Raw genomic sequence first — 16,422 nt, 5'->3', positions numbered from 1 at the left:
AGTAGATGTCATTAGATTTTTTATTCCTGAGAGTCAGGACAAATAAGAGCAAGCGCAACAAAATTATTGGGCGAATGAGGGCGAGTGTATGTGGGTGTGTTTAAGTTAATGAGGACCACGGGCGAGGGAGAAGTGTTTACTTAAGGCTGAGGATCTTTAGGAGTTATAAATGTACCCATACCTAACATCATATGTAGAACATCTACGATCATACGAAACCTCTGTAGTTAATGGCACTATTAACAAGAAAAATTCTTTGTACACTAAATTCTCCAGTTTTTCACAGCTTTTAAAATAACACGAAAGCAAAGGATGCTATTAAGACTCTTAATTTATGATGATATACGTATTCTAAACAATTATAAACAATTATAAAAAATTATGTCACGATGTTCAACATGATGTCTATGTTAGTATGTACAATTACCTTCAATATGACAATCGTACTACAATAAGATGTAATTGCTAGTCACATCGTACAACGTCATAATTAATAGGCCATCAAATCAGAAGATAGTATGTAATATCTGAAAGCTTCTGATCACTGTAAGATATTGCATACTTCTCAAGTACAGACCTATCTGAATTTCAAGCTTTGATACTTATTCATTTTTCGCCGATAAATTGCAAAAATCAAACGAACAAATGGTAAACAACTAAATACGTTATTTTACTGCAATCAACGATCTGATGCATAAGAAAGCACAGGAATTGGAGAGGAAAGCTAACAGATTTATACTCACGTTTGAAATCAAAGATCAAGAAGACCATGTAGTTACTGGACATTATAGAAATTAGAAATGAAATGAAATCTTTAAGATTTACGTCCCACAGTTATGCGGATTAGGCTAAAGGAGACGGTGATGATGAAAAATGAATGAAATGATGGAGTGAAGAAAGTGGGAGAACCCCGAGAAAACCAACGAGCACGGTGCTTGTCCACCTCAAAGTTCACACGGTGCGATCTGGGATTGAGCCAGAGACCTCAGGCACTGGAGGTGAACGCTCTACCACTGAGCCACCGCGCCCTCTATAGAAGTTGGAGTTGGACTATCTAGAGAATTTTGAAATGTGGTATTGAAGGAAGACAGAAAAGATAAAACGGATGAAGTGAGTGAAAGTTAAGATGACCCAACACGGGTAGGAGAGAAGAAGATACTTTTAGCCAGAACCCTTCGTAGGTAGATCAGTTAAATTGAACAAATTTTGCGAAGAAATTGTCTTGTACGTAACATCATAGAAAGCAATATGGAAGGAAAGCAAGAATAGGAAAGAGAAGAACACAACTGATGGATGATTTGAAAAATAGAATATATTGTGAGCTAAAAGAAGAAACTGAACATTCTTAGAAAAAGGAAACTGAAAATACAAACTGCAGAATTTTGGTATATTTTTCTAGTTTACCAACACAGACAAAATACGCCTCTTCATGAGGAGTGTTTCTCAATACCTTATGTTTGGACTATCTGCTGTTATGAGACATAAAAATGATAAATTCGAATAATATTCAGTCACATATTTAGTCACACTTTCAAAAAGGAGATTACACAAAGACTATTTTCCAACGTTAAAACCAAGGTAATACTCGATTCAAAGTTTATTACACACTTTTAAGTATGTATGTATGCTTAGTTAAGTTTCCTGATTATCATAAATGTGCCTCAGTGTGCTGATGGTACCTCACTGGAACAAAGAATATCACATTTCTTTTCGAATTGATGCAAGTACTGTATTTATTACGAAGTATAGGAAATTTAATTTTACGTATTGATCACCAAAGTGTTTACTGTCTATACTTTCTGCTTGAGCACGTGTATAATATTTAAATGTTTATACAATAGTCTTCTGAGTAATATAGTCATGCGTAACTAGATTTCAAATATACGTCACGACCATTTGGGAAATTTTCTATTGGTAATTACTGTATATGTGTCTAAAGCACTTACAAGTATATGGCGTAACTCTGAGGTTTTACTGATTCTTACTCTTTGTAAGTCTCTTTACAATCATGTTGGCGTAGTTTTGAGACGTCTATACCTGCCCCAGTTCCCATTCCCAATGGCGGCGGGATATCTTCAACCATCACATCCTCTTAGAAATTCGGCTAAGGGATTCACTCATCTTCTGCCAACTAGTTACTTGAGGAAACACGGGGGGATAAAGATGGCTGAAACATTGTAGTGCTGGTCACTTCCAGAATCTTGAAGAATGGAGCTTTATGTTCACAGCTCGCGTAGACCAATTTGTATTGTTCCGAATGGGATCGTGTCTATTGTTTCTCGATAACATTTTTAGATAATTGATAATACATCGAAACTTCATCTATATAGCAAAGTTTCAACAATATGGAAAGATTAAAATACTTTAAAATATCGAGAAATTTCAAATCAAAATATCGAAAAGAACCAAAATATTGCAAAACCCGAAATACGGAAATATCGAAAATAATGAACTATCCGTATATTGATCAGTAATGTGTTTAATCGATATTTCCATATTCGAAAACATAGGTCGATAGATCAATATATCCAATTATTGTCAGCCTTAGTCATCCGTTTGCTTTCCATAACTCTATTTGGACGTGGCAACAGTGTGAAACAAACTGGTCTGATTACACCTCTGCATGTGAATTAAGTTAAAATTGGATAACTCCAACTTCATGACAGATGATACAGTAGACAGAAAATTTATCCTGATTACTTGTACAGATTTTACTTCTAACATTTTAAATATACTGTGCATAGGTTTTGACAATCGAATTGAAATTAAAAATAAAATATAAATTTTGTTATGAACTTCTGAAATGTGGAAGGATAAATGGTCAGGATGAATATCAACCCAGTAGGTGATGCAGTTACAGTCATTGTGAAGTTGGTATAGAATACGGTGATCATGAAAATTGTGTTGCCTTAGTAACGCTGCATAAAATACGACATTCAACATCGAAATTTTCGACATTTTAAGATGCTGAATTTAACGAATGTTTGTCTACTGGATTATTAAAAAGAAGGACCACTGCGCCTGGAATTGTCAATGTGCACCTCAAGAGAGCCGACTATGTACAGTAAGCATTGCCTACATGAAGGAATTTCAACCTGAATATGGAGAAATCTTTCCATTCATAGCTCGCGAACTAAGATGTTTCAAATATATCTATGTTTTCCGTGCAGATCAATGCCCAGAGTGAAATACAAATGACTTCTTCTTTTCTGAATTCAGTGCTGAAGCAGCAGACAACGATGAATGGAAAGACATTTTCAACATTAAGCGGACAATCACCACTGGAAGATTCTTATCACCAATGGACAAATTTTAACATTCCTTCAACTAGAAAATGATAAAATTTATGCTACAATCTCCACAGAAGTCTATAAAGTTCAAATAATGCTGACAAGGGACATCGCCCAGTTGTCCGGCTTCGATTTCAATGATTTTCTTTAATTTCTGATAGAGAACATGTATGCATTATCTGCGATGACAGAAATTTTTGCCATGGTGCATTTCTCTATTTTTTTATATATATAATTTTTAAGAGTTGTGATGTGGTTATTAGAGATTACTGCAGAAATCCCTTACTACCCTTTGTAAACGGAGTGTTAATGAAAGAACAACCACGCAGATACATATAAAGCCTAGGGGTAAGTCGTATAGTAGGTATGACCTTGACGGCAGCCATCTTGAAATCCGCCATTTTGAATTAAGGTCAAATTGAAAGTCAATTTTTTTAAAATGGGAATAGGGTAATGTGATACATAATTTCGGGCTAGAATTTAACCAGGAAGACAATGGTGAAGTTAGTTTTAAGATACGCTCCTTTGCGGAAAAGTTACAGCCATATTAATTGTTTATATTTACTATGTGCGTAACTCCCTTACCTCCGTTTCTAACCCGCGTATTAATGATAATAATTGCATAAAAGCTTCTGTAATACGTATTATGCCTAGAGACAAGTGCTACGGTAAAGGTAACCTTGACGGCAGCCATCTTCAACTCCGCCATTTTGAATTAAAGTGAAGTTTTGAAAAATGAAAACCATAGCATATGACACCTCATTTTAATAGCAAATTTTCCCAAAAAGCCAATGGCATGCTTATTTTTGTTCTATAGTTAACCAGTATGAATTTAGGATTGCCTCTAATGTGCACCAAACGTCCCTTATTCGATCTTTTAAATTCGCATAGAAAGATTGCTGAATGCTTATCTCAGCACTATTCACGAACTGACAAATCGCAACTCTTAAAAAATGTAATAAATTTAGAAAACATGAGCCATGGCAACAATTGCAAAGTGCCAGTTGGAATCTCAAAACATGCGGTAAAAATTAGGAGTGTTGCCAATTTGAAAGATCGAATAATGGACGTTTGGTGCTCACTAGAAGCAGTCCTAAATTCAGACTGGTTTCTACAAAAATAAGCATATCATTGTTTTTTTTGGGAAAATTTGCTATTAAAATAAAATGAGGTGTCACATGCTATGGTTTTCATTTTAGAAAATTTCACTTTAATTCAAAATGGCGGATTTGAATATGGCTGCCGTCAAGGTTACCCTTACGGTACCACTTCACTCTAGACATAATATGTTTTACCGAAGCTTTTATGCAATTATTATCATTAATACGCGGGTTAGAAGCGGAGGTAAGGGAGTTACGTACATAGTAAATATAAACAATTAATATGGCTGTAACTTTTCCGCAAAGGGGCGTATCTTAAAACTAACTTCACCATCGTCTTCCTGGTTAAATTCTAGCCCGAAATTATGTATCACATTACCCTATTCCCATTTAAAAAAACTGACTTTAAATTTGACCTTAATTCAAAATGGCGGATTTCAAGATGGCTGCCGTCAAGGTCATACCTACTATACGACTTCCTCCTAGGCTTTATATGTATCTGCGTGGTTGTTCTTTCATTAACACTCCGTTTACAAAGGGTAGTAAGGGATTTCTGCAGTAATCTCTAATAACCACATCACAACTCTTAAAAATTATATATATATAAAAAAATAGAGAAATGCACCATGGCAAAAATTTCTGTCTTCGCAGATAATGCATACATGTTCTCTATCAGAAATTAAAGAAAATCATTGAAATCGAGGCCGGACAATTGGGTGATGTCCCTTGTCAGCATTATTTGAACTTTATGGACTTCTATGGAGATTGTAGCATAAATTTTATCATTTTCTAGTTGAAGGAATGTTAAAATTTGTCCATTGGTGATAAGAATCTTCCAGTGGTGATCGTCCGCTTAATGTTGAAAATGTCTTTCCATTCATCGTTGTCTGCTGCTTCAGCACTGAATTGATTGCACGCTCATTGTGCAACATTCCATAATTTCAGTAAACTAGTTTACGACTGTAGTAGACCCATTTCAACCAAATGGATTGTATATGTTGTCCAAAACACGTCGTTTAGAAGCAGGCGTAGCAGTATGGCAATCACTTGCATATTGTTGATCTATCTATCAGGTAAACTTATTACTTTATTCTAACGATCAATCACACTATTAATAAAACTAATTCAATCTAGTATATACAAGTTTATTCTATACTTGTTAAATCCACTTTGACGCTAGTATAACGACAATTTTTCAAAGGCTAGTCTAACGTACATAATAATTGCATAGTTTGTACTATAACATTCAATATTTTCTTTATCCCGGTACCACACAATTAATGTATAATTTTTCACCAACACTACATTTCTTGGTGCATGCCATACACAAGAGTATATAGGCAATAACTTTCGACGAAAACTTGAATTCACAATTCGAAACTAGTGGGAGCCTGATGCAAAGGAAAATACATTACAGGGTTGGCAGCCTGCAAGCATCTTCATAGATGTGAAGAAAATTTAGAGCCACATATAAGACGCAAATGGGAAGATTTTTGAATATATTTTTATACAAGAATACAGAACTGAATCACATAAATTTATTTTAGTTATGTAATGGTAATTTATTAATGTAATTTATTTATTATATCCTTCAAGTTTTTTTCTTCTTTTGTTGTATTTTTAAAACTGTTAATCTTGTCAAGCAGCCGACTTTCTGCTATCCCTGCTTGTAATGTCAAGAATAAAACGAACGACAACGCCACTTGTTCTCGATATTGCCCAAATTTGATTAGCTGTTACTTGTGAATGCCACGTAACTAGGGTAGCATATATATATGCCCTAGACAATTTGCCGCCCCGTGCAATGACATCATTCCCCACCCCCTTTCTCCAGAAAGAACAAATCTTAAAAGTCACGATTTTAAATATGCTACCCCTCTCTTGAACAATGAAAGGGAGGGAATGCACTCACACTCAGAGAGGCTTAAACATTACAAATACAATCTCGTTGTGTCAGTTTTTTCTTTAAATAATAATCTAGTATGTTAGTGAAATGTAAAAAAACAAACACACCTGTAGATGAGAGATAGTAATACTTTTTTATAGACTTCAATATTGATCTTTAATCTCAATATACGCCTATCAGTTTGTAATTCCAGTGCAACTAGCTCTTTTATCTTTATTTCTTGATTTTCCTTCTACATCATTTAAAGAATAATAATAATAATAAAAGCTTGTTTACACCTTCAATGATAAGGAACTTGTTTGTGACAAAAACAAGACTAGCTTTCATATCAAAACTCTGGTAACTAACCAAATGGAACAGGTGTTGGCTACTGTTCGAGAATTGAGCTCTTGTATTTGACAACAATCAAGCAATTAATGCTGGGATCTGTTCGACTATTTGCTTAAGCACTGTACATCTGACCTTAAACTAATGCAGCCAAAACATGATTTATGAATGTAGTATTCAAATAGAAGATCATCTTAATAAATTTAACTAGCATCATCATGAAGTCTGTTTCCAGAAAGAAATATATATATTTTTTTAAATATATAGTTATGATAGATTTTGTCTCCCCTCGAAATGTGACAAATGCACGTGTTGTACATATGGTACCGGTCCTTTATACAGGTTGTTAATGAACTATACCCACAAACTTTAAGAGGTGATTCCTCACATGAAAATAAGAGAAAAAAGTTCATATGGACCTATGGCGAAAAGTGCAAAGTTTTAGAGCTAGTGCTGTCCAAAATCGCGAGAAAGCCAAATTTCAAGAGGCCCTATTTCAAATTTCAGAAACTGTGGATGTTGGTCCTTATCAGCATAAAGGAAGTCACCCATACGCAATTCAAAATGCATATTTCATTAATGTTCAATGGGAGTACAGACTAATCCCTGCACTGAAATTCCCAGACATGCAATCAACCGAGTTTTGAGATATCCTCTGACTTTATGATTGGTCCAAAGTAGGCAAACGATAAGACTTGATAGCAGTGAACACGGAATCCTTTGGCGCCATGTCGGAAATGTTAAGGATCGTCAGCAGCACGTTTTCTCGTACTCGGGAAAACGCATGCTGTAATGTTTTCTTTCACGCTTATGAGTGAGGAAAACGTGAAATATACCGTGACGAAATACATCACATCACAGATTATTCCGAACACAAAGAAACATGAAGCTGCCGCTTCCAAGCACTTCCGCCGTCCCTCCGAAGCATTGGATGTCCATTGTTGTCAGGGTTTACCTTCTGCCTACTTTGGACCCTTCTTGAATTCAGGGTATATCTCAAAACTCTATTGAAAACATATCTGAGAATTGCACCTTGTAGGGAATACCCTCTACACCTATTGATAATTGGTGAAATATACACTTTTAGATTGTGTATGCGTAGCTTCCTTTACGCTGATAAGAACTACCATCCACAGTTTCTGGAATTCGAAATATGGCCTATTAAAATTTAGCCTTTTCGCGATTTTGAACAGCCCTAGATCAGAAACTATGCACTTTTCGCCATAGGTTCATATGAACTGTTTCTCTTATTTTGATATGAAGAAACACCTCTTAAAGTTTGTCGGTATAGTTCATTGAAACCCTGCATATATATATATATATATATATATATATATATATATATATATATATATATATATATATATATATATATATATATACTGTGATGCAACCGGTGACTGTTGTTCCAACATTGACAGTGCGTAATGACATTGACATTGACGAATGCTTCAAAGCAGTGGGGATGAAGACACCACGCAGAAAGTCGTATGCAAATCGAGTTTTATTACATGAAGAACCCCCCTCCCGTGCACTGCGTGCTCTACAGGGCGGTTATCGCCACCACTGGATCAAAATCTTAAAAGATATGTTAAGGCCAATAAGAGACACCGTAAAACAATATTGCAACGTATCTCAGTTGTCTAAATGACCCAGCTGTTATCTCTGTGCGTGATACGAAAATTTACGCTAAATGGATGAACTTAAGTCTAGTACACACTCGAGAAATGATTCGGGTCTCACTCTAAACAGAAAGTATGGCGTCACATGGCCTCGGTGATCAAATGGGACGTTAAACTCTTATCAGTCAATTATGAATAGAGTAATCATAATTTCATGACATAGATTTCCACTTATATACGTCAATACTTCCCCAATATAAAGCATACTCTGACATTTTATACTTCATGAAATCAGATCCTTCACCCAGCTAAGTTCATGATAATATGTTCTAATTTAATGGTTGTAAAACATATGTTAACTTTTGACGAACTGATTTAACATTTTTTCAATAATTTAGATTAAAGAAAATATATTTGATTTGTTTTACCATCATATCACAAAATAGCAGATTTTATCTAACAGTAATATAGGTCATTGCAATTTACGTGATAAGATAAAGACAAAATGTGAAATCAGGAATATTCCAAGCTCCTGAACTATGCCGCCTATGTCGCGATTTCAAGTAGACGATAAAGATGAAACGTTTACTGAACACCACACACACACACACACACACATTATATGAATATACGAGTATATTTAATGTGTGAGTCAGTATGTAATGTCCAGTATTATACAGTATATACGTATATATGAACGTATACATATAAATATGTACATATATGTATGTATTTATGTAGGCATCATTGTGAGTCACTCTTCTCAGGTAGTTATTTATAGCTCTTTCTCCCTTCTAGTCGAGCTAATATCCATGCATCACTTCTGCATACGTTCATAACACTGCATTTTCAGTTGCATTCGGATTCATATAATATTTTCAAGAGTTCTGTAGAACCAATTAACCAGAAACATGTTTTTGAACCAGAAACATCTTACTTAATATAAAGTAGTACTATTCCCGAAGTGGATGTAAGGAACAAGATAAAAGTAAAACAACGATTTCTGCCTTGAAAAATTAAAATATGCCGAATTTTCGAAATTTGTAAGTTTACTTCATAAATACGTTTTGATGAGAATTCATCGTCTCAAGGATAGGTATCGTCTTTGCGATTTCCGGTTTCAAAACTGATAGCCATAAAGAAGTGAATTGCATAGATCACAGTTGACCGATCTTCCTGATGTTTCTTACCCTTGTTAATTTCCACAGTCACCTATGAATTACAAACATGTTTTAAAATGTATTTTATATACCACGAAAATCAAATTATAAATTAAAACTTTAAAATACACTAAGCGTGTCATTAATGTCACGATAATACTGCTATAAATGTAAATATTAGTTACCCGTTATATTATGAATTGAACAATCGCTTATAGTAATGGGTGATGCATCTTTGAGCCTCTTTTAGTAATTTTGTTATTTCTTCTTTCATCTTCTGGTGTTCTATTCTTCTCAATTGTTTGAGAGATAGGTAATATACTTTCCAATTATACCAGGTGTGAGCAGCATGATAAGATAATCATAATCATTATCATCATAGGTATTCTGCCATTATTGGCAGGTTACTTGCCGCAACTGAGAAGCTTCCATCCTCCACGGTCTTCCACTAACCTCGTCTTCATATACGATTTTTCTGTTTTGATATCGCCCATTCTTTCTATTCCCCTTCTCCCCCTTCCTCGCTTTTCTGCCACCATACCCACTATCACATCTCTCAAGGTGCAATACCTTCTTAGCCATTGACCCGCAGACGGCAGATTAGGAAACACTTATATAGACTGTAAGAAACAATTTTGTTGTTATGGGTTCAGTATCGCAAAAATAACCTCTATCTCCTGGATAATTTTTCTAGGAAATAATAAAAAAACAGCCGTAGAAATCTGCCACAACTTTTGGATTTCAATTTTGATCTTAAAGCAAAACTGACAATAAGCAGCAACAAATGGGATTTTCATGTGGATTCAGCGTCTCAATACTAGGTCCCATCTCCGAGATTACCCCTTTGTTGTAATCAGTAATAAGAGATTCACGCTTTCGGTTTCAACATTGAGCCTCCACAGTTTGAATGTCTACTACAGGTTCACAATGTAAAATGGAATGCTTCACACTTGTTTGAATAATAAATATTTAAATATCTATAAATATTTAAATTTTGAACTTCAATGCATTTGCTATCTTTTTCTCACTTTAGGTTTCTATTATTCGTGCCTCTTCTAATTATTTTCAAGTAACGACTGTTGACGTTTCTCATGTTTATCAATCCGTTCTTTATTCGTATCCTAGGCGACATTATGTATCCTTACTGCAAGAAAAATGAAATGAAATCTTTGAGTTTTACGTCCCACGATTATGCCGGTTAGGCTAAAGGAGACGATGATGATGAGCAATGAATTAAATGGTGGAATGAAGAAAGTGGGAGGAAACGGGAGAACCTCGAGGAAACCCACGCACACGGTGTTTGTCCACCACAAGGTTCACTTGGCGGGGGCTGGGATCGAACCCGGGACCCCAAGCACCAGAGGTGAACGTTCTACCACTGAGCCACCGCCCCCCCCCCTTACTGCAAGAGTGGTAACCTAGCAATACATTCTACAATAAAGTTCTTGATAACTTTCTCTAGAAATTCATATTTTTCACAAAAATCTATCATAATACAAATGTATCAGTTATTCCTCATTCACACTTTGGAGGATAAATGATATTGCATCCTTGTTTCAAGAGTGGTAACCGATGAATATATAAATATAGTCCACAGATAACTTCGCGCCAGGTGTTCATTCCATCCCGTAGGTGTACCAATTAGTCCTCAGCTATATCTTAAACTACGTATCATATTGTACACCTGCCTCAAGAGTAGCAAAAATATTATTGTAATCAATAAGATCTATCTCTTGTGTATATATTTAAAATTAGTGTAATTGATAATTAAAATCAACGGTCAGTAAATATTATAATAAGTTTGTCTAATATTAGAACTAAAATAATTCTGAACGCTTACCTGATGGTTTTGCTGGTATCACAATACTTATTTGCTTCTGGGAGTCCATCCTGCGCAAACATCTAAACATACTAGACATCACAAAACTATGAACTACAGTAAATATGTACCCCGAGTGCTCACACAAGCTGCACTTCTTCTTTTTTCTCTTTCCTTCTTTTACACTATCATTATCAAAACAACAAAAAATCAAAGATTCTCAAGACGTGGAGAGGGGGACAATGGAAAAATTTTCAAGATATAAATACAACCTTCAAATCATATCACTTCCGAGGAAGAAGACCCTATTTTCAACAAACGTAATAGCTATTTTCTGACCTCTTCTTATCTACTTTTTGCAATACTTAATTGTTGTAGAAATAGAAACAATCACTTTGGAATATAATTACCTGAGAGCTTTTCCAGATAATAGTATGAAGAACCCATTCAACACTCAACTGATTTCGCTCCTTGAATATCTGATAATGATAAGATGGCAACAGCTTTTCTTGCGTGATAGCTAAAGAAATATCAATACATATGTGACACATTATCAGAAAGCAAATATTAAATTATCAGCTCATGAATGTCTTAACCAATTTAAATGTCTCGTTGTGACGTAATTTTTCTAAGTGTTTCATTCCATTACATCGGAGAAAAGTCCGAATATTTGTATTGAAAAGAACACCGTAACGATTTTTGGCTGAAAGTGAAATTTGAAATTAATTCGAAAATTGGATATATTCATTTAGGTTTTGGGACAAACCATTTGGAAAACAATTCCGGATTGCTAAACGCACAACGGTGAAGAGTGTAAATACATTCTAGACTTTATAATCAGGTATATGGGAAGCTGTCATTCATTGCTGAATTTTCTTAAGTACTATGTGTTCTTCCCAAAGAGCAAATTTCAATGTATAATATACAATAAGTCCTCTATAAATAATAGTTGCACACCAGAATGCTGATCCTTCTCGTTTGTGCACAAATGACATTGTAAAAAGTGCAAATCATGACACTGTATGAGACTAACCCTCATTGCTGATCTTTTAGGTACCTTATGTTCAGGCCAGTGGTAAACCAGAGTGGTGGCCGTCCTCGCTTGTGCACAAAATGACGTTGATGAAAGTGCAAATCGTGATACTTTAAAGAGAGTTCATTATCGAGGAATCTCTCTATTGTCAACATTCTATAAAATCTTCGGTGGCACGGTGACTCAGTGGTACAGCGCTTAGCTCTGATGTGTGGGGGCAATGGTTTGATCCCCGGCCAAGTAACTTTGTGGTGAACATCATCGTGTCCAAGATTTATCTTGGGATACTCGCGTTTCCTCCCATAATCTAATTCAACCGATTCTTCCATGATCGTTCTCTTACCATAATCATCCGTCCTCCTTATCCTGAAGGGCATAATCGTAGTATTTTAAACGGGAAGATTTTACTTTTAAATTAACTATGTAGAAATAATACAGTTCTTAGTTCCATACCAAAGCGTCATAATAATTTTAAATCGGCAAATTGCCTGCACTCTACCAACAACTAATTGAAGAACGATCTACGGTCCTAGCTGCTTACTATAAAGGTAACCGAGAAAGTTCTGTTGCTTTTCACATACCACCTTCGAACATCGATATGCCACCTAAAACGTACATGGAAGGTCAAAAATAGTCCCCATCAACATTGACGACCTTCTGCCAACGTTCTGGAAGACCATGGATTCCATCGCGGTAGACCTTGGTGGGCCTTGAAGCGAAAAAGGTATAAAGTGCACTTTGCACCTCTACCAGGGATATGAACTGGCGTTCTCTAAGTTGATTCTCCAAGGCATGGAACAGGTAATAATCTATGGTGCAATGTCCGGGGAGTACGGTGGATGCAATAGTGTTTCCCATTCAAGGTGCAGAATGGTGCCCCGGGTCATCCTAGCCAATTGGGAAAGGGAAAGAAACTTCCTTACAGAGAGAAATCAAAATGTAAATAATTTTTCATACTAAGAATCAGTGATTAAAAAAATTAGACAGGAATTTAACAAACTTTTTTCAGAGAGTAAAACATTTTAAACTAGAAATTTCCAGTAATGACAACAGTTTCTTAAACACCTGCAGTTAAAATATTTTTTCGAAACAAAAAGAATCCAAGTATAAATTTCCAATGAAAGCAATATCAATAATAATCTTTTTCCAAGATAATTACAAACTATATTCTAACTTCAATCAAACCCTTAGGTTCTATGGTAAGTTATTCCACCAATCAACTGATATTTACATATAGCCTTCAGCAACATAGTAACAAGAACCATGAATCTGAAGCTAAATATTTATAAATATGGATTCGGTATCAGATTACAAAATTACATGTGTAACTTCTTATCAAACAAAATATGAATGTCAAGAACTAGTAACAACTATTAAATGTTTTCATTGAGTATTAGAGTGTACGAAATTTGTCTCAAAGTTGAGGGTAAATGATCATAAATGCAACCTTATTATTAGTTTGTTCTGTACAAATCTTGGCATCAGTGACTACTTGATTCTTAAAAGAAAGAAAAAGAAAAGAAAAAAGGAAAGAAATGAAAAGATACTACAACCTATAACTTAAATCGAATATTTTATTTTTGTAATATTTTATTTTATTTTTATCGAATATGTCTTATATTTTGATTTTACGCATACAGACCAATTGTTGGTTTCTTGGATTGGGGTTTAGCGCCTCTTTCAGCAGCAGCGCTGCATAAGACATGTCCAGCTTAATGTGGGATTCGAAACCTCATGGTCTCCCTCCGAGAATTGAATCCTGGTCTCCAACTCTAAACACGTGTACGCTAACCATATAGCCACGAGGAACCTAATTACGAACCAACTGTCTATACTTTAACTATAACCTTCAGTATCAGATAAGAGCGCCGGGATTTGAAAATATGTAATTGTACGCTAACTCACAGTTCAAAACCAGGGAGTCTGAAACATTGAATGACCCAAGCTCCGGACGGGTTCTTCCTTCGAAAATTTAAAAATGGACTCTCCTGAAAATGCAGTTTTAGGTATTTTAGAATGAATTTTTTTTTCCACAGCAGGAAATAATTGAATGAGAGTATGGCGCCGTAACCACAGAGGTTCTTGGTTCTACCATAAGGGTAGAACGTAGTTCTTCCTACGCCATTCTGAACTAACTCTCTACGCCTTTGAATTTACAGACTTCGAAAGGAAAGAAAGCGAATGAAGTTAGTTAAACACAACAAATTTTAAGCACTCATTGTTGTGTAATGATAATGTGTACAATGACGCATATTGAAATTAAAGGCTTATTTTTATTTCAAAAATTCAAGTCTTTGCTGAATTTCTAATTCTTCCCCACACATAAAGAAAGTGTTCTATTGAACAGTCGAACGTTTGATGAATATGTTAGTCACACTTTCGAGGTTCAATTTATTTTTAGCATGTAGTTTGAAAATGTGTATGATTCCGTTTTTGCTGTTGTTTCTTTCTCTTATCTATTCTTTTTTCTCTGTTCCTATTTTTCGTCACTGTTTTCGTATGAGCACTGGATAAAAATTCTGGAGGACAATTTGCTCGAGCACTGGAGCATTCCCTGGCACAGATTAGAAGAAACATTAATTTTGTAGTCGAAATCTTCGATATTTGCTCAATCTTGTAGTTTGAAACGAGCTGAGTTGTGTGGATTTTGAGTTTAACGTATTTTTCAGAAGCGAGGTTATATGAGACGGGACCTACTGATTAACGTGAAATCCGAACCACATAAGCTTCTGCCGGGAATCGAACCTAGGTCTCCCACACCGAAAGCGCATATGCTAGTTTGAAAGAAGTTAAGACTCGAACGTCCAGGGTTTTCAACAACCGTAAACAGGTGGGCAATTTGTCTTCAATGAGTTTTTACGTTCTTATCGTTAGGTAACATTGAGCACAGGTCGTAATTGGTTTCCATGGTGCCTATGTAAAGAGTAGGACAAGAGTGGTAGGAGCTTCAGATTAAGATATAATTTTGTGTAGTTCGTACTTATTTCACCTAATTTCGGTAAATGTTACACAAGCTTTCCTTTTATTTCAAGATTTGAAACTAATTTTTTCAAATGCGGTGGAACAATTTTGTCTTTGTCGTTTTACATTTGTTTTCTAACCTGATACAATTTGCGCTTTGTGTCTTGCTGTTCGATGACAGCATGTGGGATGCATTCTTGATGTAATCGTCACGAAGATCCTCTGCAAATTTTTGAATATACGCTTTTTCTCGATATGTTCAACTCTATTTCAGATGCATAGAAGATTTTTGTATTGCTACCATCAACTGCTGTCAATTTGGAGGCACTGAAACAGGTAAATGGACATAGGATCTTGCTCGAGAAGAATATGATTTCTGAGGGAATTAAAACTATCACTGAACTCATCTACTAGAATTCAGTAATAGGATCACAACATTCAATCATATCACAGCATTTGTTGTTTGAATATAATAGTTAAACAAATTTGAGCACTATATTTCGAATTAATTATTATAACCATATTGTTTTGAATTGTGTTTAAATTGAATCAAGTGGACTATAACGAAATTTGATATTATTGTTCCACTGCTATGCTATTGTTTCTAAACTTAATGGAATCTAGAGCTCCCATCAAACTCCATGTAATTATGAGATTTCAGTTTAATAAGATCACAATATAATGATAATGTTATATTGTTTCTTGTTTGGTGAACTAAATTTGAGCACTACTGCTCGAACTAATTGTTATAGCCACACCATTTTGAATTAAATTTACGTTGATTCAAGATAACTATAACGAAATTTGATTTTATTCTTTCTTTTATTCGATTTTTTAAAAAAATTAACTGTACATTGGACTAAATGGGCGTAACGTACATTCAGGGAACAACTCAATAGATAATTCGATTTTGAGAACTCGTACCAGTCGAGTTTTACCCTCATAAAAAGGAGACCGTATACAGTGCTAAATTTGCTCTTGAGTATATCTTACCTCATCTCGCTATGATTAAATTATTCACATAACAACGTTTATCTAAAGATCATATCCCTGCGATCTGAGTTAGTTTCGTGGAGGTCCTAATTTTTAAAATATGCTTTGAACAATCAAAATTCCTGTGAGTTACATCATTTCGAGTAGAAATAAACGAATGCTATCATAGTGCATAAACTTGTAACTCATTTCAGAGGACTCATTATCACTT

At 35.0% G+C, this 16,422-nt stretch overlaps 1 protein-coding gene across 2 annotated transcripts in view; it reads right to left on the bottom strand.

Moving 5' to 3' along the window:
• Positions 1–11,707, bottom strand: part of LOC145662176 (synaptic vesicle glycoprotein 2B-like) — a 55,349-nt gene extending 43,642 nt beyond the window's left edge. Inside the window, exon 1 of one of the 2 annotated variants that reach the window (XM_081727509.1) lies at positions 11,635–11,707. In XM_081727509.1, coding sequence (XP_081583635.1) covers positions 11,635–11,671 — 37 coding nt within the window. In that variant the 5' untranslated portion in view covers positions 11,672–11,707. Of the gene's footprint in view, positions 1–11,245; positions 11,356–11,634 lie in introns of those variants that run through there. The other variant, XM_081727508.1, reaches the window with a different exon arrangement.
• Between the last annotated feature and the right edge of the window lie 4,715 nt (positions 11,708–16,422).

This window comes from Thermobia domestica, chromosome 10 (assembly GCF_964235325.1).
Source record: "Thermobia domestica chromosome 10, izTheDome1.hap1.1, whole genome shotgun sequence".
Taxonomy (NCBI): domain Eukaryota; kingdom Metazoa; phylum Arthropoda; class Insecta; order Zygentoma; family Lepismatidae; genus Thermobia; species Thermobia domestica.
Note: the sequence above shows the minus strand (reverse complement) of the source record. Positions and strands in the feature narration are given on the sequence as shown.